The sequence below is a fragment of the Leptosomus discolor genome, chromosome 7 (genome assembly GCF_034619465.1).
Source record: "Leptosomus discolor isolate bLepDis1 chromosome 7, bLepDis1.hap2, whole genome shotgun sequence".
Classification (NCBI taxonomy): domain Eukaryota; kingdom Metazoa; phylum Chordata; class Aves; order Leptosomiformes; family Leptosomidae; genus Leptosomus; species Leptosomus discolor.
Genome location: NC_141397.1, coordinates 3904994 through 3932916, shown reverse-complemented (window position 1 = coordinate 3932916; position 27923 = coordinate 3904994). Strand labels below are relative to the sequence as shown.

The 27923-nt window shown below is 40.4% G+C and overlaps 1 protein-coding gene across 1 annotated transcript in view; it reads left to right on the top strand.

Moving 5' to 3' along the window:
• The window catches only part of THSD7A (thrombospondin type 1 domain containing 7A), a 199314-nt gene that overhangs the window by 66096 nt on the left and 105295 nt on the right, over window positions 1-27923 (top strand). Inside the window, exon 2 of the mRNA XM_086467984.1 lies at window positions 11033-11864. Within this exon, the coding sequence (XP_086324110.1) occupies window positions 11033-11864 (832 nt within the window). The remainder of the gene's footprint in view (window positions 1-11032; window positions 11865-27923) is intronic.

Here is a 27923-nt window from a genome sequence, read left to right as displayed (position 1 = left end):
CTTCAGCACAGTTTCCAAAGAAGCAGCAAATTAATAAAAAAGATGAAAATTCATTTCTTGTGTTTGCCTTTCTGGAGAGGAACATGCAGTTTGCCCTGAAAACTTGTTCCTTCCTCAGCCTCATAGCTTTGCACGTTTTAAGTCCTCTAATGCTGCCTTCATCTCTCACCTTCTCTTAACTGGGAGGTTTGCCAACGTAACAATCAAGTGAATCCTTCCAAATCTACGGAAGGTCTAAGGTGACACTAAAAAAAAAAAGTTTCACCCACTGCTTAGGGATTCTTCTGTCAAGATAAAAGAGTAAAAGAGATGTTGTTTCCTCGTAAGATTCTGCTAAAAGATTCTGCTGTTACTTATGGAATGACCTCTGTGAAGTAACCTTAGAAATCAAAGGTAGTACTAGCGATGGAAAGGTAAGTGGTTTTTGTGCTGGAATGGAAGACAAAGGCAGAGGTCAGTTGCTGTGTTCCTGTCTCTGTTTCTTTGGTGGGTGAGAGGAATTTTAAGAAATCTCCTGGAGATTTCTGATACAGGAATATTCTCGTGATGCCCTCCTTAAAATACTTGTATACTTTTACATTTTTGCAATAGTGGGTCATTGCGTTTTTAATAGGACATCTCAGATTCTTGTAATAGATCGGTGTGATAATACCAGATCAAGTTCATTTATTTTTAAGCAGAAGTCCCTGCTGTGATTAATGGGGAGTTCTGTTTAAAAGCCAAAGTTATGATATGGTCTGAGATACTGAAATGACTGCCTACATTAATATTTCATAGAAGTTTTTACTTATTTCTAAAACAAAACCTGAAAAAAACCTGTTTACACAGAAAGGACTTTAGATATATTTCCAACAACACAAAAATAGCCAAACCCACTTATTTTAATACAGTTGTGCAACGCATTTGCCAGATGGAAGTAGCTAATAGTCACTTTTTTGAATTAATTATTTCTCAGTTGTGTCTGGAACTAAAATGATTCGTTATAGAGCGCTCAGGTGAAGATGCTACTTATTTTGCATACGTCGAAGTGACGGGTTTCATAAGGTCCTGACAAGACTTCTTCAAAACGAATACAGATCTGTCCTTGTCTGATACACAGCGGCACCTGTATTTTGGATACCTCCACATGGCTTAGTTGGCTTTCCTTCCCGTAGATTTAAGGACTATATCTGTATAATGAAAGCACCACAATTTTAGGGGAAAGTTGCCGTTTAAAAATTGAAAATGGGTTTCACAGGAATTCGGCAAACTGCAGATGATAATGAATAATAAATGAACAGAGGATATGCTTGGGAGAATGTCTCTCAGCAAGACATAAAGTCTTAGTGCACTTCAAAAGATTTATGACTGGATTGTTATTTCCACCCAACACATAGGCAATTTAAATAATGAAATATTTAAAGGAAAATAAAAATAAATATATCAAATTGACCCTTTGTGTGACGTACTGTACTTGGAAGACGCAATTTTATGAAACTTTCTTTGATCCAGTGAACTAGAAGGAATTCAAAAGGATGACAGGTCCAGAACATTATCTAAGTGATTTTCATTAAGTTCAGGTCTCCTATTTTATTTTATTTCATTAGTGGCAAAGAAAACATCAATAAAGAATCCAGAGGTATGAGAAACCTTCCTATTTGATCCTTGAATATCTGTATTAGCTCTCTTGTGGCCAGGGAGGCAGAGGGAAGACACAGATGAGAAGTATGCATGCTGTGCGCTATGAATAAGATTTCTGTCAAGAGTAAGAAAAAGCAGCAGTTTATCATCTGGGCTTCTTGTGTTTTTATTAAAACACACCTTTCAACTCAATTGGGATTTAGGGCAAAACTCAAGGGAAAGGTATTGAGTAAACTGTGTGCTTCCAGAGAGAAAATGACAGGACGTGTATTCCTGCTGCTGTTTGCTTCTTGCACACCGTTTTTCATCAATACATCTAAATGGGCTTTAAAAATTCATATTGTTGTCCCTGCCTCAGACAGAAGAAGCTGAAGTTCAAGGAGGCAGAAATGGTGTGCGTAGATCATCCTGCAGGCTAGCAGAAGGGCTGAGTACAACCTACATCTCTTTCTGACTTCATGCAGCTAAATTGTAGTGTTTTTGTGTAACAAGCTTCCTGCTACCGCGTCTGACATTTTATCTTGCAGGAGGTCTGACCCTTTAAAAAAGTCAGCGTGCAAAGACGTTACATTTAATTTCTGATGTCTGGTTCCAGTGGTCTAGTCAAAAAGCTGTAGCCAGTCTCAGGAAAGCTGCAGCACTAAATTTCTTGGTATCTCGGTGAAGGAGGTTTTTGACTTGTTTGCCCTTGGCTCAGGGATTGCAAACCGCTGGGCTGGCACAGGCGTGATGGCCGGTGTTGGCGGATGTACCCGGTGGTTGCGGCAGCCTCCCAACGAGCGCTTCTGGCCGTCACCACCACGGCAGGAGGCTACGGTGCACCAGGGAGGGAAAGAAAAGGGCAGAAAATGAGACAAGAGGCAGAAAAAGAAAAGCATTCATGTGGCCCTGATGCTAATTAAACCAGAAATATTTTGTCTTTTTAATAGAGCAGCCTGAGCGTACTGAAGGAAATCACGTTTAACAAACCGAATTGCAAAATTATTCATGACAGCAGTGGAAGTGATCTGATTTAAAGGCCGTGTAACCTGTTCAGTGTGGCTGATTACCACAAGATTGCGCAAGACCTTGCACCCAAATAAACTCTCCTAATCGCACCAAGAAGTTGGTGCTGCAACACAGGCTGATGCCCCGGTGCCACGACAAGGGCGAGGGGTGTTTTCTCAATTGATCTAATTGAGGTTCACGCTGGTGAAAAGTGAGGGGCAAGCCTCAGCTAGTTAAATTACGGCAAAAATCTGTATTTCCATGTATAGTCACTGAGAATAGTACTAGCAGTGAGATTTTTCAGGTTAAGTGAGATGTTCTCTTAGCAGCACTTCAGTTAAAATTTGCTTGGAGATTTGTGAGTAAATTGAATGCAAAATGCCGGTGGTTCAAAACGAAGGGGAAAAACTCAATCTATACGAATCAAATCCTCCTGTTAAATAAGCAGTGGATCCTGAATTGGTTTTCTCAATAATCTATTCCTTAAAATCAGATTCTCACGCAGTCAGAGCTGTAAAGTGTACAGGGACACAGATAAGAACAATTTGTGGTGATGTTGCAGTTGCTTATATAATTATAGAGTTTTGATTGTAAAATATTCATATTACTCATGATTACGGTCTGTATAATAATTGGAAATAACTATTGATTTCACAGATTTGGTTGTAATCGGCTCTGCTGTTCATGGGAGTGGGTTTGGTTTTGGTTTTCCTTGCCCACTCCATAAGCAAAAATAGGTTCGTGCCATGTATTTTCTGTCATTAAATTTCTGGTAGCCTTGCACAGGAAAAAAAAAAAAAAAGAACAGAAAATTTAGGAGTTTCTAATATGATTTCTAAAACTGATCTTCGTTAGAAGGCAGTTGAAGAACACATGGACATTCTTTCTCTGATGTCCGTGTATAAGTGTTAATTGTATTAGAAGGGTTGTACCAACATGTCTACTGTGGTGTGTGAGCTGGAAATGGTGGGACCGCTGGGAAGGTATCAAGGAAGGCATCACGTGCGCTCACCATATTTCTGTACCTTTTTCAAGCCTCTGTTCTTTGTTTCTGTAGATTAGCCTTTGGTCTGACTCAGTGGAGCTCACGCAGGAGATGCGGAGGAGCTTTCAACTGTTGGTAATCAGAAAAAACCAAACCAGACATGTGTGGGAGAGATACAAGCAAAGGTTAATAAAGCCTTTCATCCAGCTTACAAAGCCTGCGAGAGTGTTCGCTATGTACGGGCATCATCATGTTGTCAGAAGAGCGTTATCTGGCTTTTCAGCCAGCAGTGTGACTAGAGAGAGAACGTAAGGAGAGGAGTGTGAGGGATACGTTAGTACGGTTTAACACCACCTCTGATGAAACTATGAAATGTGGGTGAACCAGCTTTGTATGTAAACAGACTGTGGGCTCGAAGAAACTGTTCAGTATCTTACAGTATCGGAAGTGTTTATTACAACATGTCTGGAGGCTCAAAGAGATGTAATTGCTTTGTAGAACATAGAAGCTCCATTTCTCTTTAAATCATGCTGCTTCAATTAAGTATTCCTTTCGTGTATTCATTCAATATTCATTTTGGCTGCTGCTGCTGTACTGTGTAAAGGAAAAATGAATAGTTAGACAAACTCATGCTAAATTAAAAAAAAGGTTTGGAGGAAGAACAGTTTTAAAACGGAATCATGTTTTGAGAATTAGCTTGAGTTTATAATGAGCCTAAAGGAAAGGATTTAATTACAGGTTAGGACAACACCACCAAGCCAGGTGGTTCTGCACTGGGAGCTGTCAACCTTTCGTGTTTGTGTATATGCTAGCATCTACTTCAGATGATCCTGTTGCACCACCACTGCGAGCTGGAGGCTCTTGGTAGCTTCGGTGTAGATGGCGATTTCCAGGGTGTTACGCCGGTGTACTTACAAATTACCTTGGGAAGAAATGCGGTATGAGACGTGTGAGCCCAGGTACAGTTTAAAAAGTTGAATCTGCACAGCCAGAGCAGCAAAATAAATATTAAACAGTGATAAATATAAGGAGGTAGTTGGGTTTTTTTCTTTTTTTTTTAAAACTGTTGAATTAGGTTTTCAGACCTGGCTGGCTCGGGGATGAGGAACTAGCATTATAGTAAGTAAAGAAGAAAAATTTTGAGCCACTTTGTTTCTCTATGTGGTTTTTTGTACTATAGAAATAGATACTCTTTGCTCTCCCCATGTTTATAACAGATGAAAATAAAATTCAATCTCTATTATAATTGTCACAATGTTAAGGCAGAAAAAGCACAAAGCAGAGAAAAACCCCGTCTACCAAATGAAATGTGGAGCTAAACTACCATGAATTACGGCACAGGAGGCCACTGCATCAACACTGGGAAAGCATGTTAAATTCAGAATTTTTTCTTATGGAGTACACAATCTTGTTTTAGACGCATCAGTTTTTCTAATGCACAAAAGGAGTACTTGCTGGAGGAAAATAAGTAAAATTTGGTTCCAGTAATTGGTGAGGTTCTGGTATGGAAATGCTCGGTTAGAGAAACACTGAATAAGCAATATGCTTTTTGTGATGTTGATGTCAAAATCTAAACTGGTATAGTTAATCTTAGGTTTATTTTGTGTGTGTTACATTCATGATTTTAAGAAAAAATTTGAAAACAGATGGATAATATTAATTGCCATGCCATTAATAGTATCAGGAACATATGTGAGTGTATTTTCCCAATGTATATTAATGGGAGGGGGAATAAAAGGATCCACACTTATGAAGTGCCTTAATTAAGCCATAATGTGTGGCTGATTTCTATGTACTTTCAAGTTTGCCTTTATCTTTAGCTCATTGTTTGAAAGTGGGCCCTTGAAAGTTGGGGAAACAATGTGAATTTTTTAAAATTAGATTCACCTACATCACTGTTTTACGATGTTAATTTGTATGTTTCTGTTTTGATCAGAGAAATGGGAACAACTTGTTCTTAGATTCTGAAATTGAGCTATGGTGTGGCTTACACTCTCCCTTACGCTATCAGGAAATAAAAAATTTGACCTGGGAGTCAAATCATTTGTAGGCATATTTGATTCTCCGTTATGTGCTTCTGAATCGCAGTCGTTATGTTTTATTACGTTGAGAACCCTTTCCTTTTTTTATCTCTCTTCCCTCTCCTGAATCCTTTCTCTTTGATGCAGACACTGTCTTGCATGTTCTTTTCAACCTCTGAAAGAGGAGCTGAGAAAGACAAAAGCATTAAGTAGAAACGACAGTCAAGGTGATCCATCGCGCTCCTGGAGGGGAGAGTTTGCTGGCAAACAGAGCAGGCGGCGAGTCCCGCAGCACCCAGGGAGTCCCGCCACGGGTGGGAGAGAGGCAAAAAGAAAGGTTTTGTCTATCAATGATCATCTACTGTCTTGGCACTCCCGATAGTATAAATTATAGACTCTGTCTTTCCAAATGCAGCCAGCTTGTCATGTTGGCAGCATCTCAGATTCTATATGAAAAAAAAAAAAAGCTATCAATAATTTATCTAGAATTACAGCGTTTTGCTGTATTACTTCTTCCCAGCGTAACAGGCAATGTGCTTGTATCAGTGAGACTCAGGGTCCTGTTTAGGCTTCCACAACTAGCTGCTGCCCCTGATTAAAACGTTCTGTGGCAGCAGCAGTTGATTTTCCTGTGCTGCCATAATTGTGTAAAGCAAGTGTGGATAATATAGGTATGCTGCACCAAGTTGTAGACATGCTTATCGTCTTTTAATTTAGCCAAGCGGATCCGCAAGTGATTTTGGCGGCAGCTCTGAGGCTGTTCATCCTCGGTGGCCTGCTGTTCATCCTGCTCCTTGACCGGCTCCGCTGTCAGGAGCTGCAGTTTTCATTCACTGTCATCTCCCGAGTCCTTCAAAGACTTCTTGATCTGTGTCTTTTTGACCTCTCTCCAGATTTACTGCTTAGGCTTGAAGTGTATCTTGTAATACCAGTGTCCTTCTGACTCCCAGCCCTGTGTCGCCCAGCTGACCTTCATGGCCCTCATCAAAACCTTCTCATAATACAAAGAAATTTGAGGTCTCCAATATTGGGTTAGCTTCTTTCTGAACTTAGGAAAAGTAGATTTCTGCTAATCAGTCTCTCGGTAGTCTCTTTAAATACAATCCTCTCAAAATACTGAAAACTAAGCTGCTCATTGTCTTGTGCAGTCCGAGTCTCTCTCCCTGGCATTAAACTGTTAATGCTACTTACAGGCACCAAACCAGTAACACAAAATGGGTCAAAACCAGTTCACGCTGAAAGTACAGCAAAATTCAGATTAAATCAGTGGTGCAATCCTCATTTGTTATAAATGGGAGTAATGTCTTGCTCAATGCTTTAAGACAAGTTTTATGTTTGGGGATAGTTGAGGGCTTGTTTTGTGCGGGGTTTTTTTTTTGCACTTGTATCTGGAGAAAAGCTCAAGGGATTTCCACATAGCCTTATTTGCCCTGGATCAAAGTTCAAAATAAGTGTGTTTTTTTTCTTCAGAGTGATAATGTTAATACCTGAAACCATATTAATGTGTGAGATATTAAATACTGTGGTAGCTTACTTTGTTCTCAGCTGCAAAGCTGTTGGTGTTTTAGTGGGGGTTTTGTCTTGATTGCTTGACTCCATTGTGATGATTCCCTGAAATTTCAGAATAAATTTGCAGTAATGGTTAATTCACTTTCCTGCTGCCTAAAAAAATAAATGTTAATCTTCCAGAAGCTTAGAGGGAATCTTAATATTGTATTTTACAGTAATCTCTTTAGAAGACAAAGAATTGCAAATGACATTTTAAACTCACTAAGGCTTCAGTGAAAACTCCCAGCACAAAAAAGAAACAAACTTCCTATTCACTTCTGTAACTGCTATTTGTAATACGCTGATTAAGTAAAGAGCAGGTAAATGATGGTATTTTCATGAGATGAGTACAGCTCACTACAGGTAAACTATGACTCGTTCATCTACATATGTCTAAAGCAAAATCCTAAGAAAAACTACTTTGCATTCAGAGCAGCAGCTTTTTTTCCCCCCAGTGTGAAATGGTTTGAGCTCACGTACATCCCGTTGCCCAGGCGTAACTGGATCAGCGCACAGCAGGGAGAGCAGAGTGTCTGCGTGAAGGCTGCTTCAGTGGGACAGAGGGAACCGAAAGAATATTCATAAAAAGCAAATTAAAACATCATGCGAGGCCTTGATGAGGCTCGACAGCTTTTCTAAAGACTTTCTGTTGTTGCTGCTAGCGCTTAACATCAGCTGAGGATTTGTGAAAGAGCAGCCACCCCCCACCTCCTGCAGCCTTTCAGCGGTGGTGGTGGGTGAGACTCTATGTAGGGTTCTGCTGGTCTCTTTTTCATTGCATATCCATGCTATGGTAGTTTCTGTGAGATTGATTTTATCCCCAGATTTCACATTTGCAAGTGTTGTGGTAAATGTACTGCCCGTCATAATGATATAATACAAAAAGCGTGTTGCAGGTGATCTGCACATGGTTTTCCCATACTTCTGAGGATCATTGAAAGCCTCTGCCTTCACTGGTTTTTCATCCTGTATCTTCAGTGAAGTCTTGAGCAGCAGGCAACAAAACATTGTAAGCGTGTGCTGGGTGCAATCTGTGACAATGAGAAAAAAAATCGCCAGTGGATTAGGACTGCTGTGTGATGCGTTTCTTTCATGTTATTTGGGCAAAGTCACACAGGCCCTTCACTCAGTTCAGAGACATTTCTTTTCCTGTTTCTCTGTGATGATTTTCAAATGAGAACCCTGTCTGGCCTTGATGCTTGCGACATGTTTTGGGCCACTTGAGTTAGAAGTGAATTATTGCGGGCTTTTTTTTTTTTGGTAATTGGTAGAGAGAGACGGGTACGTGCAAAGGGAATTGCAGAGCTGCTTCTCTCTTTTTGTGAGGTCCATGTACAGAATGTGTGCCAACAGCGTTCCTCGGCAAGAGCTTGAGGTTAACAACAGTGGCTTGTGATCCTACAAGAAAATGGGGATAACTTCACTGAAGATTTCAAAAGCTCAGAGTCACCAGGCTCAGAGGGCAGGGGAAGAGTTGGGTATAACTCCTTTATTTTTTTTTTGTTTCTTGCTTTTGCTTTCAGCTTGCTTTCTTTAACACACTCCTGCATGTCAACAGCTACATGAACCTTGAGGTGCTGAGTAGTAGTTTGCTCAAAGGTTCATGTAAAGGGGGGTTTCTTGGTACTCACTGGCAATGCTTTTATAAAACTGCATACTATTTCACAGCAAAAGCAAAATAATGCAGTTTGATCCATGAGCCTATCTGTGCACCTCATTAGTTTGGATCCGGTCTTAAAACCAACGTTCTTGTAATCTAATGAAAGAGCTTATTTTGGCCAGTTATCACACTCACGTATAGATATTTTTTTCATATTTACGTTGCCAAAGGCAGCAGTTAGTGCATTGAGGCTGAGATTTTTATCATTTGCATTTGTATAAACATGTCAATTGATTGAATTGAAAATACTTAGTTGTCAAGCACAATTTTTAGGTACAATGTGATTTCTTGGATAATTGACAACTGGAGATTTGGTGGAATCCCAAATGGGCAGATCCTTCACCTGGAGTACAGTAAAGATCTGATCTTTTAAAAGAGGGATTTCTTCACAATTACTTTAGTATCTCTGCTTTAGTGGGAGATTTTCTGCTGTCTTTATTCTTTTAAAGTTGGCAAGTGTTCAAAGTGGTGTTCTGGGGAAATGATGTCTCTTAAGTCCATGTAAATACACCCGAATTAAATACAACAATGATTATGTCATTTGTGGAAGGCTGATTAGAGATAAGTGAGGCAGGCTTGCTGAAATGGGAGCTGAAATGTGTTTGTATTTAATATACATTTATTTTTCTGGATAGCTAGCTAAACCATGGAAACCCCAATTCAAACTTAATCTGCAAGAAATACGGAGGAGTTTCCATGGTCTGAATTCGTCTCTGCCAGCTGGCATTGCTACAGAATGTTAGTGCTTAGGATTTTAGAACTACAAACAAACTGTTTGGCCACACTGTCCGCTTTAAAAGAGGCGACAAGGAGCAGAGCCTGAGTGTATAACCTATCATCAGCCCGTTCCCAAGCTGCTACTGAAGTTAATGTTGGATGAACAACTGAAAATTGTGTTGAAGTCAATGAGAGTTTTAAAGCTCATGGGAATCAGTAATAAGATGTAGCTTCATATTCCTTCCAGTCATTCAACAAGGAAGTAATTTGTAAATAATTTGTACCCGACGTAGTTCGCTTAACTTACTCTGGTGCAGTACCAGAATTATTCTGTTAACCTGCTATGGAAATAACGAAGGCTGAGCCCAGCATCTCCCCCAACTATACTCACACAAATAGTCTTGTTACTGGGGTCATTTATCTGAATGAGGCTTGCGTGGCCTGGCCTCGATTTCTTCATGGCACATGAGCACGCCACAGTCAGAGAAGTTGTCTTCGGTGTGACCGCCTGCCTGCAGGTAGACATCTGTTCTGTGGGAAATGGTTACGGGTTTTTTCTAGACTGCTTGTTCTTTTCCTCTTTCGTAGTAAGTCAACGCATGGTGTATATGAGGGGAGGGCTTAACAAACCTGAAAAATACAGGGGTTTTGCCCTCTGATCTGTGCGTTTTGTGAGTTGAATGGGGTGAATATTACAGTTTTTGATAATGGAAAACGCAGCCATATCAGCTTTCAAGGATATAGGTTTTTATTCGTTTTGTTGACAATAATTATAACATGTTGAGTATCTACCATAGACCTTAGATACCTTAAAAAAGGAGTAACTTCTGTTCTCTGGCGAGTTACCAGCTGGTATGTCTATGTCTTCAAGAATTTATTCCATATAATCAATTCCCAGATTGTGTGGAACAAGCACTCCTTAACTGGCTTTTAATTTTTATTTTTGTTATAATGAGGGAAAGAATAGACGTGGCTTACCTGAAATTACCTCTGTTTTTAAAAATTTAATGTGTTGTTCTCATTATTTAACACAGTATGGAAGGCAGAAATGCAATATTAGTTGGCATCAGGATATAAAGAGTAGTGCAGTAGAAAACGCAAAACAGTCCAGGAAAGGGTATTTATGCAGGGAGAGAGAAGGTTAGATTCATGCCTTGGAGGGGAGGACTTTGGCTCTGATCTTGCTGGTCAAAACTACGCGATGACTTTGTGATTGCTCAGGTCTTAGTTCTTTGATGCGGTTAATCCCTGTGTATGTTCTTGAAATTAAATATTCAGTTTGTCTAGGACAAAAGTGAAATGTATCTGTAATCATAAAAACAGGAGATGAAGAATGATCCTGAACTTGTTTTGTGTTTTCCAAGTTTGAGTTTCTCCAAGAACGAAGTTCTTAAGACGTGTAGGAAGTACAAAACTGGTTCTGTGAGCTTGGTTTTGCACCGTGGCAGAAACCCAATGAAGTGTGCCATGTCAGCGTCTTCTCTTGTTTTCCAGGTCCGTGGGGGAGGTGCATGGGAGACGAATGCGGTCCGGGTGGCATCCAGACGCGAGCGGTGTGGTGTGCCCACGTGGAGGGCTGGACCACGCTGCCCACCAACTGCAAGCAGCCGGAGCGGCCGGACAACCAGCAGAGCTGTTTTCGGGTCTGCGACTGGCACAAGGAGCTGTACGACTGGCAGATCGGCAGCTGGAACCAGTGCCGGCCTGTCCTCTCCAGGAGCCACGAGAAGCCCCTCGAATGCCTCCGAGGGGAGGAAGGGATCCAGACGAGGGACATCACCTGCATCCAGAAAGCCAACGGGGTGCCGGCCGAGGATGTCATCTGCGAGTACTTCGAGCCGAAGCCCCGCCAGGAGCAGGCGTGCCTCATCCCGTGCCGGCAGGACTGCATCGTGGCCGAATTCGCCCCCTGGTCGGAGTGCTCCAAGACCTGTGGCAACGGGCTTCAGCATCGAACTCGGCACGTCGTGGCGCCGCCGCAGTTCGGTGGGTCTGCTTGCCCGAACCTCACCGAGTTCCAGATCTGTCAGTCGAGCCCGTGCGCTGCTGAAGAAAGCCTGTATAGCCTCAACGTGGGACCCTGGAGCGCGTGCTCGGTGCCCCATTCGAGGCAAATAAGGCAAGCGAGGAAACGAGGGAAGAACAAAGACAAGGAGAAGGACAGAGAAAAGGCCGTTCGGGATCCCGAGGCTCGGGAGTTAATTAAGAAGAAGAGGAATCGAAACAGGCAGAATAGACAGGAGAACAAATATTGGGACATACAAATTGGGTACCAAACCAGGCAGGTCACGTGTACTCACAGAAATGGGAAAACTGCTGCGCTGAGGTAATCACTCTTTATTAAATTTGAGAAAATTAATTAAATTTCGTTTTTTTTCTCTGTTTGAGGTAAAGCATGCGTAAGTGCACAGCGGTATTGTTTTACCCGAGCCTGAATCTCAATATGGGGCACAAGCTATTTCCGAGGTGAACATCCCTCGTTTCTATGACATGCTTTAGTGGGCATGGTGGTATTAGGTCAATGGTGGACTTGATCTCAAAGGTCTGTTCCCACCTCATGATTTTTATGATGCTACGAAGCACGCAAACTGTGCCGGCGATCGTACTAATGCGCACTGTTAAACAGTGCTAACTCCATGGCCTCTGTTTGTCTAAATAGATTTTCCCCAAGAGCTTGAAGACATTTGTCCAATGTCTGCTCTGTTTCTGTGGGTGCAGGCAGGTTTTTGCTCTCTAACAAGTCATGCGTTTTTGGGCGAGGTGATGTTACTGCTTGTAAGGCTCTGGGCACAAAGACTTAAGAGGCAGCCGGGCTGGGGCAGACTCACAGTAAAAGTAGAAAATGGAAAGGTGCTGCATGAGAAGGCAGTGTCTATTCTTTCCAGTACCTTCTGTTTTGAAATAGAAGAGTGGGAAATATGGTTTGTCCTCCTACAGCAAAATTCTGAAGGGGAGCCTGTGAAACCTCTTTGTTTCTTCCGTGTGCTTCCACTTTTTCTTTCTCATCTGCAGCTTTATGCTGTCTGTCCCGTTTTTTTTTTTTTTTTTCCCTGATCTTTATTTATTTATTATTTTACTTTTCAAGAGTTTTGGCAGTCACAGATGTTTTGGTAACTCCGGGTACATTTCTGCAACCGTCTTCTCTTCCGCTTGTTTGTTTTGCCTGGCGTTCTCTTGCTAGCTCATGTTTTTTCCTTCCTATCCCCCAGAATGTTTTCATCCAACTCAAAAATATTCTTTCAGTCTCGTCTAGCTTTTTGTGTCTTTGATGTGATTTTTTTTTCTATTTCCTTCCCTCTAGTTCAATGCATGATTAATCAATTTTACTGCAGCTGTGAAATGCCTAAGATATCTTGCTGAATGAGGCTGACACCCATTGCTGCTAGGTTAGTGTTTATGAACTTTTTTCAGGGTATTTTACTTCGGAGTTTTTGTTGTGCCAGTTAAACATTCTATCACAGGACTTGTAATCGCTTCAACCTTTCCTATCAGAAATGATATATTGTAGTTTTTCAAGTGTGGTAAACGTTTTTTGAGTATATTTCCTTTCAAGAAAGGATCCAACAGTAAAAATAGGAAAATGATGAGAGGTCCTTGGCTTAAGGGAAGAACTGAAAGATTTGGGTTGTTTAGTTGGAACTAGGGGCAGATGAGTGAAGAGGTGAAGTGTCTGTGAGCATGCAAAAACCCATCGCAAGGAATAATGGAACAAACTATTCTCTCTATATTATGGATGTATAGGGAAAGCAATAATGGGCTAATCGCAGCAGTGCTGAAAGGTTGGACTTCTCAACACTGGGAACAGTGAAGCTCTGGAATATTTTGCCTGGGGAATGTGTGGCACCTCCGTCTTCAAAGATTTACAAGAATAGGGTAGAAATGCATGTGTCAGTAATGACGCGCCTTGAGTTACTGGGGTAGGGAAGAGGGGCTGACTCCCTATTTTTTTTGCAGTCTCTTCTAGCTCTGCTTTTCTGCAGTTCTTTCAGATTTTGATCCACACTTGGATGAATTGTCTGCACAAGGAGTCTCAAAATCAGCTCGCTCAGTCAGCCCAAGTGTTGGCCAGCACTGTCTCAGAGCTGATCCAGGCAGAGGTTGCCTTTACCCCTTCCATTTCCAACCTCGCATCATGCAGCCCACGCTGTGCCCAGCCCAGGAACATCATTCCCATTTAACTACGGGGAATAAGTTATTAAACATATCAATTGCTCGCAGATAGAAGCCAGATGCTCTGTTTGAAAGTCCCCAAGTTTTTGTAAAGTTAAACAAATAATTCAGAACTACCATATTTAAAAACCAGGAACAACAAAAAAAACCCCAGGGTGGCGGGGGAAGGAAACATTCCTGTGCTAAAAGAAAATGAAAGTATTGGAAGTCAATGGCGCACTTCACTCATCATCTTTACAGTCATTCCTGAATTCACTCTGATCAGTAGTGCTGTCTTAATTTCAGCTACCTCGGTGTATTGTGCCCTATATGCATGTAGTAGGGAAATGGATGAAACCACCTTGCCTGAGGCGGTGAAACAATAGGTAGTGCAACATAGGAGCAATTCTTCACAGGGGAGAATATGATACAAATGGTGCAGTGGACATTTTGATGCCTACTGGACATAATTTTGTGTTGTAAATGCACAGAGGATATCTAATAGTCCTCCCATCATGTTTAACGTAGAATCTTTTTTTTTTCCAGTTGCATAGTGAAGCAAGAAAATTTGATTAAATGACTCATATGGGAAATCCCGGCACTGGCAGCTCAGCTTTTAGGGACCTGTCTGTGTATGTCACCTATCTATCCGTTTGTTTCATTTACGATGCACTCTTCACTAGGTGGTCAAATGCTTTAGCCTATGATTGGCATGCCAGAATCTCAAGCAATAAATTCTTTTTCTGCCCAGGTTGTCAATGCAGCCAGCTCAAATGATTTTATAGTCTCCATCACACAATAACTGTGTTACTAAATAATATGGACAAGTAAGGTGACTGGAAAACCTGCCGTGCTGATGTGGAATGCTCTTCAGCTTGAACAGTCCGTTTTTCAGGGAGTTTTGACTTTAGCAATCAGAAACAATCAGCCCCCTGGCAGCATGACTGAAAGAAGAAAAAAACTCCTCAGGCGAGTAATATTTTTTGCAGAGGTAGCAAAATTGGTATAGTATAAAAAAAGATTTCAAAAAAAACAAGTTTCAGAAGGGTGCTCCAGAGAAAATGGTTCTGTAACGCTGTCAGCAAAACTTCAAAAAGGCAAATTCTCTCGACACATCAGCACACGAGGCACGGTAAAGAGAAGCGAAACAAGAAAATCAAAGTGTAATTTATGCACTTTATTGCCGAGTGAACAATACATCGTCTCCCGTGAAGGATGAAATATTGGATTTTGTATTGCTCATTCTGCAATAATGTACATGTTACATGATCTGTATTGCTTTTTGTTTCTCTTAGTCTAAAATTCTGGTGCATTGAAAAGATTTTGAAGATAGAAATGTTGGAGAAGAAAGAATTTGATAATTAAAGGTGACTTTTAAATGGGATAGCTAACAAAGCCTGGACAGTGCTGCTGCCAGTGTAAAGGACAATGCTGATCCTCTGAAGTGTTTCCTCTTTTTTTTTTTGGTGAAAGTGGAGTTTGCCCGAGGTCCCACAGAGAGCCGTTAGACAGCAACAAACTGTCAATGCAGAGAAACACAAAACGCGTGTAAAATTCAATTTTGAGTTACAAATTTGCTTGCACTGTTGCAGGTTGTGACGATTGTGCCTTATGTTAAGCATATCATTTCCTATTGTAATGTACGTTCTGGTTTTGCTTTCTTCTACTTTGCCAAATTGTTACCATTGGTTCTCAAGCGTTTCCTCATAATTGTCTTCCCGAGCAGACTTGGGGGAAAGTTTAGCAAAAAGTTTTTGGCTGTTTTTGTACAAGTCTAAGAAAAAAATCTTTTGTTTTAGTAGTGTTTAATTCATACAAACATTTTATTGAGGTGCTTTATTGAGAACTGATGGGATTGAGGAAAGAATTTGATATTTAGAAGGACTGAAGTAGGTTATGAGCCCAGACATTTATAACTGGAAGAAGATGAAACAGAACGAGAGTATCTTCCTGGCCTCTATGTTTCTACACGTCAGCAAAGATTTTGAAATTCTCTGACAAAGCATGTCAAGTACCCCTGTAGCAGTTGGTCCACAGGCGTGGGGACAGCCTGCAACTGCCAAGAATCGTGTAGCTCAAATGGCTGCAAATGGGGCTGTAGTTAAAGCAGTTCTGCCAGGATTTAACCACCTTTTTTAAAAACCAAAACCAAAACCAACCAAACAGGAGTTTCTGCACTATTTCCTTTCTCTTTCTCCATCATTTGGATATGGCTTGTTTGTCTTGCTTCAGCTGGGACCAAAACAGTCCCCAGAACTGGTTAATGTTCCCTTGGCAGCACCTCTGTGGCAGAGACCTGTTTGGGAAGGTGATCATTGATGACTTGAAATGAGAATTCAAGCAAAACCAGTAAAATTTTAGATATACTCAGGGCTTTTATTTCTTTGTTGGGAAATAACCTTATGCAATAACAGCAGTGGAACATAATAGTAGGAAAGAAGAGCATCCAAAATTTAAGAAATGCTGACCAGTTCTGGAGCAGATTGGAAGTTTCCATGATGGTCTCATCGCAGTACTTTGCTAACTTTCAAGTTTGGGAGAGTTTGAGCTTTTATTTATTCCAGTATTATAGATGAGACATGAGAGATGACAGTAGGGCCAAAATTTTTGAATTGTCTTGCTAATTTGGGGTGCTAATATACATACCCTCAAACTAAAAATGTAGTTTGAGGGTATATAATGCCTGATTTTTCAGCTTACTTCACATAGACCTGTATCTGCATAAAGCATGGCCACTGTATTCGCTACTGGCCACAAGTTTTAAGCTGGATACCCAGGGACTGAGGAATTACAGAGTGGCCAACTGAGTGTTTAGACTGGTGAGCAAGCGATACTCGGGATGTATTGGCAGAAAAAGAGGCAGAATCTGCTCCTCTAGGATGGCATTTTAACTTTGTTCATCTTTCCTGGTCCCGAAACCTCCTAATCCGAGTGCTCACCTTCCAAATCATGCAACGTGTGCCTCCATCCACTTTATGGACTTTCACTCTTCTTTTGAGTTGTCGACTGTGTGAAGGAGGAAGATACAAAAAAGAATAAATATAGCATAAGCCTGTTGCTTTCTTTATGCCATTGATTTGGAGAAGCAGACCAGTCACCCTGAGGTATATGCCATCAGACAGCAAACGGAAGAGAGATTCAGACATATAATACAGCAGTTCCATTTGCTGTTAACAAATGGAGGACAGGGAAAGAAGGAAAGAAAAATCTCCTGATGACTAAAAACTGCAGAGTAATTGTCAGATGCGTTGGGATAATAAAAATGTAAAATATTATTAGAGAAACGGGCTGCAAAAATATTGCTTTCCTACTGTTTTCCGCTGTGCTTTTAGAATTTCGACTGTGCTTTTAGAATTTCTGTGAAAAGTCAAAAGCATCCTGTGTGATTTTTAATGTGATTTTGGTGGAGACAGTAGGTTCTGTGGATATGCATAATATTATTCACTGGGTGTTCCTTTCTATTCTAAGTACCTGCTCCATCATCTTACTGAGGCTGCTGTTTTGACAGTGGCTTGTCAGTATTGCTATACATTTGACACACCATGCCAAAATCTAGATTTAAGATGGAAACGTACACACTGTGCTGAATAATTGAAACAATAGCAATGAACCATTTCTTTCTCCGCACCATATTTTAACTCTTTTCGTATAGCGAACCGTTGTTGTGTCATTTAGATGTATGACATTCATATATTTCTGTGCAAACCATCAAGATTAAGTGCCTTTCTAGAATATGTTTTTTATTCAAATATGTGTAATTGGTCTTCCTTAGCAAAGTATAATAGCTTGTAATGTAATGAAGGTCGAACTACGTGTTCTGATAATCTCTTGTGGCCATAAATCCTATGAATGAACGAACGAATTCTGTGAATGAATGCTGTGTTGAATTTCTAACCTTAATTTAGTAAGAGATTAGGATGCACAGTGGTAAATGGAATTAGGCATTGAGATCTTTGACAAAGATTCTCCTACGCTGTGCTTTTATGCATCTTCTCTGCCTCGTTGTCAGAGAATTTTTATGTTAATTGACTTTAATATGCCTAAATGAATAAGCAGTATTTTTCTAGATTTTGGACACCTTTATATTGATATCGTATCGTAGTCTGTAAATAGTCCCATAAGGAACAAACTAGAATGTATTACTTGTTTAGTGTTATTTTGTTTTTTTAAGCGTAGTCTGGGATGTAGAGTATGCCCCTCTTTTCTCTGTGAGCTTTATAAAGTTTGGTACAGCATGTGAGCTGAGCATCCTCCTGGGAGGTGCTGTCCCCCAGGGAGTGGGGGACTGCACAGGATGGGAAGTCACGGAGTTCTGCTTCGCTTGCAGAGCCCCGGAACAGCAGAGGTGGGTACGTCAGTGCCTGACTTTCAGTGGTCCCCTTGAAAACAAACTGGCCAGCTTGCCTCCTGATAGTGACCACGGGTTTCCAGACGTTGGAGACTGAAATGAAACCAGTGATACTGTCAAAGCCAAGCATCAATATAGGGAACAAATCTAAAATAATACCTGAAACACAACTAATATTAGTAATAAAATTTTCAGTAATGTTTTTTTTTTTTAGTTTCAATCTTAATATTACATATTTTTATTCATGAAGTTTGGCATTTATTTTTTCTTTGCTGATAACTCCATGAATCTTAATTAGGGTCCAAGTAAATGCCCATTAATGCTATGTAACAAAAATTCCCACTGACAAAGGGAAATCCCCCCCCAAAAGCTTTAATAATTAATTTATGTAGACTATTGCCGAATAACCTGCACTGCCACTTTTTAATTATCTGTAGCATGGGATATGCGTGCATGTCACTGTGTGATTGGGCTGTGAAAGGTGGTACCTCTCCCGAAACTCTTCCGCTTTCTCATCTCCTCAGACACTTGTGGGACCTGCAGCAGCCCCACAGCAGCTGTTGTTGCCGCTTGTTTGGGTGCAGTAGGACTTCTGGTTGTTTTGCCTGTATTGGATGATATATTTTTCCTTGACGCAGTAGTTGTAATCTCTTTTCTCCTGTCGTGTAGAAATCCTGAGTGGTTTTGGTTTTTTGCAAAACTATTATGGCTGTGCATCTTTGTTGGCGGAATTAATTGAAGTTGTGAAAGGACCATGGGAAAGTCGTGTTGTGAAAAGCACTTAGGTGGACAGTACTTGAATTGTACGTGAATAAAAGTTGCCTCATTGTTTGTGTGATTACAACAGCCCGTTATACTGTGAGGTACTAACAGTTTCTCGGAACAATGGACAATAGGACCAATGCTAAACAGCGCAGCTGTAGGGAAAATGAATCAGGACTATGTCATGAGGGGTACTCGTTACATTTGCCACTGGGAAAAAATACAGGCACTGTATTCTGACTAACTTTGAAGAAACAAGTGTCTACCAACCATAAACTGAAACTCTCAAGGGTGACTAGTCTTTACAAATTACCGTTTATATCTGCAGAGTAACTCATGGGGGTTATCTAAACTCTGGATTTAAATCACCTGTCTGCTATTCCCTACTTGCTCATTATTTTTTCATTTAATTTTATTTATAGGAAGATAAACTATTTTTTTTCTTTATACCAAAGAGTTTATTACAATCTCTTTCAAAATCCAGCTATACCTTTAATGCAAGAATGGTATCAATTTCATTCGACTGTTTTGCTTTAGAGGTTAATTCATCCAACAGGCTGTATGAACTCTGAGGAAAGCACTGCATAGAAGATAAATATCTCGTCCCAGTAGACACATTGGGATGTTGTGTTTGATGTGTCTCAGTTTAACTCCAAAATCCTTATTACTTGGACAGAGCACCTTTTGAGGTTCCATGGTGGAACAAGAGCGAGGAGGAGAGGCTACACATGCAATATTAAGATCTGGATTTAGTCCCAGAAAACAGAAAGGATTAATATTCAGCATGAGTATTACTGGATTTCCTCAGGCCTCCTGACCGGTGGACCGATCATTCAAGGTTGCCGTAGGAAATTGCACACGTGGGTGCGCGTCTTTCAAAGGCTGATTGGACCTTCTGACCTGACCAGTTTATTTTTGCAGGGTAGTTCTCTTGGAGGGTGTGAGGACCTAGGCTGTGGGACTGCCCATGGGAAGCCAGATTTCCCAGCAGTGTAAGCCTGAGCTTTGCTAGGATGTGACACTAGTGAATGGTGTGCCACCACTGTGAGGTTAGAGTTATGAGGAGCAGATGCAGTCTTTCTAAAGTGTTCCTTACGGTTTCTCGCTTCTTTTAGCGATTTACACAGAATTAAACAAACTTTAAGCAATCTACTGAGACTCTCTCTACTGAGAAAAGTGAAATATGCTTGTATTCAAATCCTGCTTTAATTATTTTATTGTTTTAAGGAGTCTTTGGGAGTTGGATCAATGTTCATTCATGGCTGTAGGATGTCTTGCGAGGACACTGTTTGTCCAGCTTAGTGGTTTGGTTTGGTGGGGTTTTTAATTGTTATTCTTTTGAATCACAGATTTACTTTTTGATTGTTTCCCAAAAGCTTCCCGTAGTTTTAGTTTACCCTTCAGTCAAAAATGCGGCCTCTACAAGCCTGCTTCCGTTTATTTGTGTTTGTGCGTGGAATTTTGGTTTTCAAGTGATAAACTAACATCTAGGTTTGGTGTTCTCGAAGCAGTTTGTCACTGTTCCACGTCTTTCTAGACAAGTTTGTTTGGTCAAAAGGGCTTGTACGTCAATAGTAGTTTTTTCGTGGCCGGTGGGAAAGCTTGAAAACCTTTTTGCTACTGATATTCAATGATGTAATGTCTCATGAGATCAGCAAAAATTCAAGAGAGGCTTTCATGGTTCCTGATGATACAGCTGGTTGTGGGAGATGCCTGATGTGCAGGACATTCAAGGCCAGGAAATGGTTAAGTTATTCTGTCCTAAGGGAGCCTGCTGTATTTTCTTTTATCTGCCAGCTAGTCTTTGCCTTTCTTCCTTAGTATTTAGATGAAGCCACTTAACAACCTGTTAAAGGATTCTGGATTTCTTTAGCATGTTGATTGTACTTTAATCTGAAACCTTCAGAAGCAGCTCCCTTTTTCTGCTGAACTGCTGAACCTCCTCGTATGGTATTGTAGCCAGTATGGGTTTCTTCCAGGCAATTAGCCTAGCTTTTGGTTGTGTCTTCTTCACTCCTCTCAAGTTCTTAATTCATTCATTGAATTTTGGGTGTTCAAAACATAGTTGTATTATGTTGTTGTGGTTTTGCTGTGAAATACAAGCAGAGCTTGTATTTTTTTGCTGAAAATGGAGTAGCCTTTTTCAAAAAGAATGATAAAGTTCCTTCCACAAGGGTGCTGGGTTTGAACTCACTAGCAGACAGAACGGGTTCTGACCCCACAGCCCTTCCTGATCATGAAGAGCATGTGTTATCTAATCCCTGTGATACTATATAGTACGAGGAAGGCAAGGGGAGGAGAACCACTGTTTCTTCCTAGGTTTTTTGTGTGATGTCTGACAATGTGGATGTCTGTTGAGTGTCTCTTAATAATGCCTGCTGTGCTGAGCTCTCGTGAGGATGGTAAGATACAGGAGGGTCTGCTTCCCATGCCAGGGTTTGAGGGTAGGTCAGCTGTGCTAAGACTGGGTCACCCTGGGCAGATGTGTAGATCCACCTACAGAGAATTTTAGAGCCGCAGGAGCAAAGAGCCCGTGGACATAATCCACTACCACATCAAATACTGATCCAGGCTTGAAAAATCACAGTTTTCAATTTACAGGTAAAATTCCACTTAAGGCCTTTTCAGTCCAGCTCTAACCCATGGCTTTTGTTTCTCATGAGTGCCAAAAGTTTATGTTGGCGTCAGTCTGCGTTCTCAACTGTAGCCGTGTTATTCATTTCAGAACAATGGAAATCTCTGTATGTAATCAAATGGGAAATCAGATAGAGAAAAAAAAAATCTCGGAATTCCAAGAGAGTGTATACAGTGAATGAAAGTAAGGAATAATAGCTGTGAAAATTTCGTTAAAGAAAACCAAATCTGAATGTTGATAATGGTGAAGGAATAGAGAAAATACAGCAAAAATAATGCAGCCAAAAATTATTGAAGAGACTATTTTCTTGCATTAACTGTGTCATTTGGGCTCTGTTACTTTACATTATAGGCAAATCCAGTAAACAGCAGTTCTTGTTAAATATCAGCACTGGGTGAATGAATTGAATTGATTGTAAAGGATACATTCTCCAATGTACAATTTTAGATTTAAATGGCAAGCCTCGCATTGGAGCTCTGTTACTTTTGAACATGAAGAGCAGTTGTATTGGGAAAAGGACTGAATTGATCTTCAGCATGATGTCTCCTTAATACGTTGGGTATGTGGACTAGTATTTCCATTAACTTATAGATTGTCCAGATATAGTAATGGGCGAATATTTTGGGAGTGTCCTCAGAATGAATCTTGAACAGCCCTCAAATCCAGGCCAGTTTTACATCTCGAAGTTGCACATGCAGTAGAAAGGATCTGTAATTGCAGGATGTAACTCATAAAATGAGACTAAGTGAAAGAGACCTCTTGGACCTAACAAAGAGACAGTCAAGGAGAGAGATTACAGACCTCTGTAAGCTCACAAATGCTACAGAGAAAGTGAATAGAGTATGGTTTTGCAAGGCCTGAAGCCAGGAAATTAAATTAACAGAGCAATTTTAAAGCAAAAATAGCTATCTGCAGTTATTGGTGAGTAAAAAAAAGGTGTGTAACTCGGTGTTTCCAAGGTGATGGAAATGCTAAAAATCTTGTCTGGGTTCAGAAAGCATTTACACTAATTCATGGAAGAAAGCTCTATAAAGGGCTCTTCAGCTCAGAAATGTAACTTGTGTTTAGGAAGTCTTTAAGCCACAGTTTGCTGGAAAACCAGAGGGTGTGTTGGGTAAGTGTGACCAAATACTGAGTGTCTTTCTATTTTTGCCCTCCATTTGCTGCTGCCAAGGCAGTTATCAGGCTGCACACATTATTAATCAGAACCACTCAGCCGTTCTCATGCTGCTGTTCACCTTTTCTCGTTAACTCTTCTTTCTAGTTGTGAGTCCAATATGGTGTGGAGCGAAAGTGGAAAATTTCTTAGTGGTATGTGTAGCTTATGGAGTAAAAAGAGTCCTACTGCCTTGCTTAAAAGCTATTTGTTTTTCCTGTTCATTCTGCATAAATTTAGAGATGAATCCTATCATCGTGCATTACCATGCATTTGGCTTTATGCATGCAGTGTGCATGGCTTTATCTACTGGAAAAAAGAAAAAAAAATATTTTTTTTCCTAGTTGAGCTTATAGAGGAGGAAATTCCAGTGGTCTGTTCCATGACATTTCCACACGACCTAAAAGACAAACTTCGAATCTGAGATTACAGATGCTCAAACAGGTCATTGGCATATAAAATCAAGTTGTCCTGGTTTTTAAAGGTTGTAAAAGCATGATTCACTCTCTAATACAGATTTAGGATGCCTCAGAAAGAATTGTTTTTCCTCTTGACTAATCTAACTTCATTACACCTTTAAAAGCTTATCTTCCAATGAAGAGACTGCTTTCAACTGCACAGCTTGCTCATTTGTACACAGGTACTACGGTGCACTTTGATCCAGGCTTATGCCTCAAGCTTCATTCTTTATGTGTCCGTAGCCTTAATTATCCCATAAATTACTTTGAAATCCCCAGGGGGAACCTTCCTATCCAAAGCGATGCTTAGTTTTTGTTTATTGCTGTAAGAGCAAAAATGAGGCTACAGAACGTGAGTAGACACAAATTCCTGGCCACACATCTCCACAAGAGGACGAGCAGCAATTATGCTCTGTATTTTGCCCTTTGAACCAGCACTGCCTTTTTTCTTTAGTTCATTTATCTAATGTAAGTCTTTGAGGTCAGGAAGAGGTTTGATGTTGGCTTAATAGCAATAGGGCTCATTCATCCCCTGCGATGTTTTGTTTTGCTTGGGATTACCTTCTCTTTCCGCCATGTCACCTGTATCTATCTGTTATATGAAATGGTACATTCTCAAACCACAGCCTTACTTCAAATTGTGTAATGCCCTCTTCCCTCCCGAAAGGCAGACACTTAGGACACTGTCCTTTGAATGTATTCACTGGATTGAGAGCAAGTCCCTGCAGGCTTTACCTGTTACCCCTGTGCTGCCTCCTCTTGTATCCAGTCTGCGCTGTTGACTTACAAAAGCATTATAATGCAACTCGTGTACATTTCTTTGAGCTTCCAGAACTGTATGGGCTGATAATGAGGACTTACTTATGCACTCTGTGCTTTTCGAGTGGCTAACTTTGCCTATAGCGTATGCTTAGATGTTACTGAAAGCACACAGAGCACGGGGATGTTTGGTGCAGGATTTCTAGTGGTTTGGGTGGTGTCACGAAAGGAATATTAAAGGAGGATATGTAGAGATGCGACATGAACCTAAGTGTGCATTAGTTTAGTCGCAGATGATAGCTATACATGCACTTGGGACAGGGAAAGGTGGTAGTGAGGGAAAGGATTTGTAGTCTGCTCTCTAAGCTACTCTGTTACCTTCAAAGAGATTGAAGCACTCCCATAATCATTTACTTAACTAAAGAGCTTTAACTGGGTTTTGTTTAGACAGATTTGTGATGCTGAGAGTTTAAAGGTGATGCTTCCCTGGTCTCTACTTGATCTAGAATGCAACACATCTTCTCCTGCTGCCTGCAACACGAAGGAAGGCTCCTGATAGTGGCCATTTGCAGTTAGCTCTCACAGACTCTCTAACTTGTTCAAAGAAAACCAAGTGTTAAAAGAAGAAACAGCAGCTAATTTTCTCATCTGACACTTCTTTTGCTATTTGTAACTGTCTCTGCCCTCTCACAAAAATGATATGACAGTATGTCTGACAGTAAAGAGACTGTTTGCTGGTGACTTACAACAATATCAGTTACCCAGGGGAGATGTGGCTGCCCCCTCCCTGGCAGTGCTCAAGGCCAGGCTGGATGGGGCTGGGAGCGACCTGGTCTGGTGGGAGGTGTCCCTGCCCATGGCAGGGGGTTAGAACTGGAGGGTCTTTAAGGTCCCTTCCAACCCAAAGCATTCTATGATCCTATGATTTCTGTAGTACTGTAAGTGGTGCGTGGTTTTAATAAGCAAGCAAGAAAATGAGTGGATAGCTCACTTTGCCTGCTTGTCTCCCTAGTAATCTTAATGTTCTGGTTACAAGAACTTAATTGTTTTATGTGTCATTTAAACTGGATTCATTTTGCACGTAAATATTTGAAGTGAGACATACTTTAACTCTGTTGCTTCACTTCTATCAAGGATGATAAATAAACAGCGGTAACACGTTACAATTCTGTTTGGGTCCTCTTCATACCCGCATGTGGAAATAATTAATAACAAAGAAGATAAAATGACCATTCTAATTTTATAAGCTGTATCAACAACAGCTTTTAATATGAAAAAAAAAAAAAAAAGTGTGCATGAAGTGGAAGGTACTAGCCTGCTGAATCTGTGCCACTGACCAAATAACTCTTCAGCTGAATCCTGCGAACAAATCTAGTTATAATTTTTAAAAGTATTTTGCATCATGATCTATAAAGGGACTTCAGCATCATGGTGTTCAATATTACAGGGGTGCTGATCAGTGAGAAACTTCAGGACATCTTTTTGCATGTATAGCAATTACAGTTTGAGGATCTGTGAAATGAAAATTCATTATTTAAAGTTGCAGTAATGCCTATGTTGAATTTTTTGTGAATGATCTAGTAGCACTTGGAATCTGAAAACTGTGTGGGAGCTATACTAATCTTTCAGGAATTTACTATATCCTTCAAAAATTAATAAATCTCATTAGTTTGCAGGGCTGCCCTTAATTTTTAAGTGGAGTTGATTGACAACTTTTTGTTAAAGCCTTTTTTTCAGTTACTGTTATGGGTAAACTTATTTTTCTCTCACTACACTGGTTTAATTTTGTCAATTTTTTCCACTTTGTTCAGAAACTCTGTGATAAAATTTCCCTTTGAAGTTAACTAGTTCAGAATATTATTGTTTAAACACTGGTAAGAGCATTATGTTTTAGTTCAATTTGAGCTCAAGGCCTCCTTTCCCGAATGCATCAGTCATCCTAAAGAACTTGAACCCTTTGTGTTGCGGTGGAGGTTTCCCTGATCAGGGATGGAATCAATCTCTGCATGAAGCTGTGTAGGAGTCGCGGGCAGTCACAGCCAGGGACACCTTTAGGGTTCGTGGCAGTTAGGGGATACAGGCAGGTTGAAGGTAGCTTTAGAAGAAAGATTATTTATTTATTAAAGCAACTTCTCAGAATGAATATTGATCTTTCTCATGTAACGCTTCTCCCAAATAAGTTTCGAAGCAGATGCAAGGCCCACGGGGTATTAGACATCATTCATTGATCCCTTGACACCAAAGCTACTTTGTGGCAGCAATTTTGTGCCTGTTCCCTGCCATGTGTGTCTGTAATTAACCTCAGCCCCAGCCACGTTATCAGTGAAGAGGTTGTTTTTTCTGCTCTCAAAGGAGTCACTTTGGAAAGGAACTTGGGAGGTGATGATGTGTCATCTGTTCTCCAGAAGGATTCGCAAATGCTGCCCATGGTAGAATCCATAAGGAATAGATCTCCAGTCATTAAAATGTGTGTCTCTGTGGGGTAAATGAGTCTGTATGTTTGGTCAAAGGAACAGAAACTCCTATATTGAATTGGACAGTACTGTAATCCTGTGCCAGATGGGGCTACCTGAAGGTGAAAAAAGTCCATTATTAAAGAACAGTTTTCTCAAAAGCGTTGAGTGTCTTTCAACCCAAACGGGGTGTAGTTTCTGTTCTTACGCAGAAGAAATGTTGTCTGTCCTGTGTTAGGGTTTCCCCCACTTCCCACCACCTTTCACATAACAAGAACACAAGAAATCCCCTACTGAGTGATCCCCTCTGGTCCGCCAGGCCCAGCAGTGTCTCCAGCCTATTGTCTCCAGCACTGGGAAAGGGAGATGCTATCTAAAGACCAAGCACACGAGGCCTGGCTGCCTTTTGCAGTCCGTTCCCTTGGTATTTCTCCAGTCCCAAGGTCACTGTATTGGGGATGGTGGCTGGCATATCACTACCACTCACTTTAGTATCCATATATAGACCTATTGCCCACAAATTTGTCCAGCCTCTTTCGGAACCTGCTGACACTGTCTCCACAACCAGGAGCTTGTGTTAGCAAGATGTAGAATTGCTCTGCCTCTTGTCTATAGAGGTACCTTCATTTGTCGTGGTTTTAAATCTCCTGTCAGTCTCATCAAGTATCCCTAGCTCTAGTATCACAAAATTTTGCTAATAGCAGTTCAACACGATGTTGCGTATATGCGGAGGGCAAAATTTTATATAGCAACAAAACTGTTGTAAATATTAATTATTCTGTGTTATTTTGTATTCTATTAAAAGGGAACAAAAGACCCTTTGTTGTGTTGTTTGTAGGACTGGTACTGAACAGCGCATTTCATTGTGCCATCTGCAGTGCCAATAAATCTTGCTCCTGCCTGTTTAACTACTTCAGAAGCCAGAATTTTATTCCAAAACAGACATGATAAATATATTTATGTTGTAACTATAATTAAGGAGTTAAAGTTGTGATCATTTTAATTTTAGTTTAGTTTCTCTATTGCTCATTTTTCCTATTGTGAAACAAGCTTTAAAGTAGAAATGTTATGTCTAGTTAGACTATAACATTTAAAAACACAGAGGTATTTAGAGGGGGAAAATCTTCCTGACAACCTATGTAATGTGTGAATGAAGCAATCAGATGGAGAATGGAAATTAAATGGTGGCCTTCGTGAGGAAATTAAGTTTAAAAAAAAAAAAAAAAAGAAAAAACACAACAGGATATTAAGGCTATGGATTCACTGTGTCAGGGAAGGCTCTTTCAAGGGAGGGATCATTCCCCTTTTATGCCATGAGACATCGCTGTGAGAATATACCGGCTGTTAATAAAGCAAATTATTAGTGACCAAGTATTCAATATATTTGACGTTGTGTTTTTAAATTATTTGTACTCTGGAAATGAGGAGAAGATGACATGGAGCACTTGGTTCTTTTCAAAAACGTTGCGTAGCAATCTGTTATTGATCCTTCACTTCCTTTTCATTCCAAGAAAAACAATGGAGTATACCTAAAAATAAAAGATAAGTGGTGAAAAATTGATTTATTTACTCTCTTGCACTTCTATCTGTGTATGAAGATCTATGTTTTCATTTTGATCGCAGATATGACAATACCAGTCATTTCTAACTATAGCAAATCTTTTG